This window comes from Triticum aestivum, chromosome 2A, assembly GCF_018294505.1.
Source record: "Triticum aestivum cultivar Chinese Spring chromosome 2A, IWGSC CS RefSeq v2.1, whole genome shotgun sequence".
NCBI classification, from domain to species: Eukaryota; Viridiplantae; Streptophyta; class Magnoliopsida; order Poales; family Poaceae; genus Triticum; species Triticum aestivum.
This window is the reverse complement of record NC_057797.1, coordinates 611,661,097-611,665,848: the sequence shown is the minus strand read 5'-3', so window position 1 is coordinate 611,665,848 and position 4,752 is coordinate 611,661,097. Positions and strand designations below refer to the sequence as shown.

General features: G+C 45.4%; 1 protein-coding gene across 1 annotated transcript; it reads left to right on the top strand.

The window, feature by feature from the left end:
• Nucleotides 1–2,470: 2,470 nt before the first annotated feature.
• Nucleotides 2,471–4,253, top strand: LOC123185694 (protein CANDIDATE G-PROTEIN COUPLED RECEPTOR 7). The gene is made up of 2 exons (XM_044597534.1): nucleotides 2,471–3,421; nucleotides 3,517–4,253. The coding sequence occupies exons 1-2, from the start codon at nucleotides 2,591–2,593 to the stop codon at nucleotides 4,015–4,017; spliced, it is 1,332 nt and encodes a 443-aa protein (XP_044453469.1). The 5' UTR covers nucleotides 2,471–2,590; the 3' UTR covers nucleotides 4,018–4,253.
• Nucleotides 4,254–4,752: the final 499 nt, after the last annotated feature.

Genomic DNA, 4,752 nt, shown 5'->3' with positions numbered 1-4,752 from the left:
TAACCTAAAAGGGGGAGCTCCTGTATGACGCCCGCGAGCGTCAAGCTGTCGACCCTTCGCTGAACAGAACCGCGAACGGGCCGGCCCAGTTGGACCTAGCGAAATCCAGGCACGTAAAAAAATATCACCAGAAAACTGTTGCGCCACAAAGAGAGCTCGATCTCGTTATCTCTGACTAGTGTATAGCTAGTCCAAACCAATAAAACCGACACGTACTACTGCTAGATTTTCAGCGCCCAACTTTAAGAACCAATATATATCGCCTGATCAATTAAACTACCATATACAATAGCAGGTCCGTTTCTTTTTTCAAACTTTTCAACATTTCTTGGGGAAAATGAACATTTTTCTTATTTTTTTTCATAACGTTTGAAATATTGATTTTTTTAGAAATTTTATCAAACTTTTAAAAACGAACATTTATTGAAAACATGAACAAAAAATTGACATTTCAAATGATGAACACTTTTTAAATATACATTGAACGTTTTTTGACATATGTTGAATAATTTTTAAATACACACTGAACATTTTTAATGTATGCTGAACAAATATTTAAATACACATTGAACATTTTGGTGATATACGCTGAACAATATTTAAATACTCATTGAACATTTTTGTGAATATATGTTGAATAATTTCAAAATACATAACGAACATTTTCTTAAATATACGATGAACATGTTTGTACATAATATGCAACGAAATGTGTATAATATGCAAAAAGAAAGAAACAAAACACGGGAAAGAAATAGAAACAGAAAAACAAAAATGAAAGAAACAGAAAAAGAAAGAAAAAGCAGCCGACCGTGGGCCGGCCGAAACTGGGGCGTCGGGTGGCCAGGCTTCAGCGGAGCCACATCCTTTTGACGCCTGCGGGCGTCAAATAGGATCTGCCCCGTATAGGAACCCCGCTCTTGGTCGGGCGGTTAAAAGTCAGGAAGAGAGAAAAAAAAAGGGGCCCAAAGCATAGATATTAACAAATGAGAGTTATACCCAAAATCCAGTCCGGGCCATCAGTTTAACAGGCCCACGGAAATAGCCTTTATCCTTTCCTGTCATCCTTTCGCAGAGGATTCGCGCGACTGGGCCGGCCCGTTAGGATTGAAGTCGCGCGAGCAAAAATTCGTACAAAGAAAATTGTGCCTGAGCTAGAATTTGAACTATAGACCTCCCGTATGTGTACGCATCTAGCTAGCCACCACACCGATCAAGCCTTCATGGCAAATATTCGGCTCGAAGTCAAATGAACTAAAAATACCGGCATAAATTGAGCATTACTTAAAAACTGCAAACACTTTTTTGAAATTACAGAACAAAATTTTGAATTTTAGATCAACTTGAAAATCCTGAATAATTTTCCCGTACGTGAACAAAAAATTAAATGGAAACCTTTTTTGTAAAACGTGAACAAATTTTCAAATTTCAGAACAATTTTGGAAAACACAAACATTTTTAAATTGGTGAACATATTTTGAAAACAGGTACAACTTTTGAAATGCAGAAATTTTTTTTGAACATGAGAACAATTTTAAAATTCTGAAGATTTTTTGTGCACGTGAATTTTTTTTGAAAATGGAAACATTTTTTGTAAAATGCGAGCAAATTTTCAAATTCCAGAACATTTTTGAAAACACAAACATTTTTAAAATGGTGACCATATTTTGAAAGCAGGTAAACTTTTGAAATGAAGAAAAATTTTTGAACCCGAGAATAATTTTAAAATCCCGAACCTTTTTTGTATATGTGAACAAAATATTGGAAATGGAAACATTTTTCGATAACTTTAAAAAATTGCATTACACACAAAAAACAATTCCATAACATTTTTTTGAAAATGCAAGCATTTTATAAATTGGTGATTAAATTTGAAAATTGGTACATATTTTCAAATGCAGATTTTTTTTAATCTGATACAATTTGAAAATCCCAAAGATTTTTTGTATACATGATTGTTTTTGGAAAATCAAAACATTTTTCTAAAATAAAAAGAAACAATTGTATAAGACGAACAATTTTTAAACTTCAAAATGTTTTTAAAATACTGAAAGAAAATTGGTAACAATTTGTTTTCGAATATTTGGAACAATTTTGAAAATATACAATTAAAAGAAACAGATAAAAAGGAAAAGAAAAAGGAAACAGAAAAAAGAAAAAGAAAAAAGAAAAAAGGAATCAGAAAAAAAGAAGGAAAAGAAGCCAGTTTAGGAACCTTGTAGAAGGATCCCAGATCCGAGAAAACCGGCTAGGAATCTTCTGGAAGGTTCCCAAAACCGGAACTGCCAGCTATACGTGCATTTCTAGATGGGCCGGCCCAATCAATTGCGCACCTGTGCGTTTGGTCGACACTTTGACGCAGAGAGCGTCGAATAGGGAATTCCCCCTCTGCCCTCTCTCACTGGGCAAAAATAGCGGAAACGCTGTTGGTTCTGGCCTGTTGGAGGTTTGTTTGACTCATGCGGGTCTCGTGGCCACCCCGAAAACACGCCACGCGAATCGACGCGGCCGGAGCCTCTTCCCACCCTCTCCGCCTCCACGAATGACGTGACACGAACCCGACCTTGGTAGCGTCCTAGCTCGATCCTCCATGGCCGCCTCCGCATTACTCGCCGCCGTCCTCGCCCTCCAGCTCCTCCATGCGGCCCGCGGCGAGATCAAGACGACGCCGATCGTGTCGGACTCGCGGCCCGTCATCCTGTTCGAGGAGTTCGGCTTCAAGCCCGGCGGCGTCGCGCAGGTCAACGTGTCCGGCGTCTCATGGAGCGTCCCCGAGGGCTCCCCGCCCCAGGCCGTCGACCCGGGGCTCATGGGCTTCATCCTCATCTCCAACACCCTCTTCTTCAAGATCACCAACGAGTCCGAGTACGCCGAGGAGACCGGCAGCTCCTTCTGCCCGCTCACCAGCGAGTACGTGATGCCGCTCTTCCGGCTCAAGGACATCGGGCGTGACGGCGCCGGCGGGGGTAACGTGACCATCGGTGACGCCGACCAGTACACGGTGCTGTTCAGCAGCTGCCAGGACGGCGTCGAGATCACCATGGACGTGCGCACGGAGATGTACAACATGCCCGGCCCCGGCGGCGACAGGGAGTACCTGCCCGTCGGCCTGCTCCCGCTTCCGGGGATCTTCGCCGCCTCGTCCGCGTTGTACTTCGCGTTCCTGGCGGCGTGGGTGTTCGTCTGCATCAAGCAGCGGGCCACGGTCGAGCGGATCCACGCTGTGATGGGGGCGCTGCTGCTGTTCAAGGCCCTGAAGCTGGCGTGCGCCGCCGAGGACGCGTGGTACGTGGGGCGCACTGGCACGCCGCACGGCTGGGACGTCGCCTTCTATGTCTTCGGCTTCTTCAAGGGCATCCTCCTCTTCACGGTCATCGTGCTCATCGGCACCGGCTGGTCCTTCCTGAAGCCATACCTCCAGGTCTGTACATTACGTACGTGCAGTGCATGTAACGACCAACACATGAGGGGCCATGCATGTATTCACAACGATGGTGGGATGGATCGAGAATGCAGGAGCGGGAGAAGAACGTGCTGATGATCATCATCCCGCTGCAAGTGATCGAGAACATCGCGTCGGCGATGATCGGGGAGACGGGGCCGGCGGGGCGGGACTGGCTGGCGTGGAACCAGATCTTCCTGCTGGTGGACGTGGTCTGCTGCTGCGCGGTCTTCTTCCCCATCATCTGGTCCATCCGCAACCTGCGGGAGGCCTCCAAGACGGACGGCAAGGCGGCCAGGAACCTCAAGAAGCTCACCCTCTTCAAGCAGTTCTACCTCGTCGTCGTCGGCTACCTCTACTTCACCCGCATCGCCGTCTCGGCCTTCGCCGACGTGCTCAGCTACAAGTACCAGTGGGTGGTCAACGTCTCCGTCGAGCTCGCCAGCCTCGCCTTCTACGTCTTCGTCTTCTATAACTTCCAGCCGGTGGAGAGGAACCCGTACCTCTACGTTGCGGACGAGGAGGAAGAGGCTGCCGGTGGGCAGCTCGAGCTAGAGGGGACGTTTGAGATCTGATGAGACGTCGATGCATGGATTGGAGGTCAACATATATAGCTGTATACAAACCCCCGGCCCGGCCGTCTCCCTAAGTTTTGTACTGTACTTAATTAAGTGGATATACATACATAGTAGTAGTAGTACTACCTTCTTGCACGGAGCTAATACGTACTGTACAAATTATCATGTAAAGCTCATGCTCAAAGTTCATGCACATACGTCACCCATGGAAAAAAATACATTCAGGGGTTCAATCTCTAGTTATCACCGCATTTGGAAATTAGGGTGTCTCTAGCAGATCGGCTAAAACCTTGCCGCCCCGCATTTTGCAAGTTTTCGCTTTTTTGCAGCCCGAATAGGTCCGCTAAAAGCCTGCCAGCCCGGAAAAGTCGTATATCCGTCCTTCCGCTGCTATATATGTACATACGGGTACGGGGGCCTTTTAGGGCAAATCCTATTTGACGCCCGCAGGCGTCAAAAGGACGAGCCTTCGCTGAGGCAAGTCGACACTTGGGCCGGTCCACGTACGGATCTCGTTCGCTTTTCCTTGTTTCTCGTGTTCTTTTTTCGTTTTTCTTCTATGATTTTTTGCTTCCAGTATTTTCACTGTTTTGGCCGGTTTTCAGTTGTTTTGTTCTGGTTTTTTATTTTTCTGTTTTGATTCCTTTTTGTCCTTTCATTTCCTTTCTTTTATGTTTCCTTTTCTATTTTCTGTTTCTGTTCTTCTTCTCATTATTGTGTATTTGTATAAAA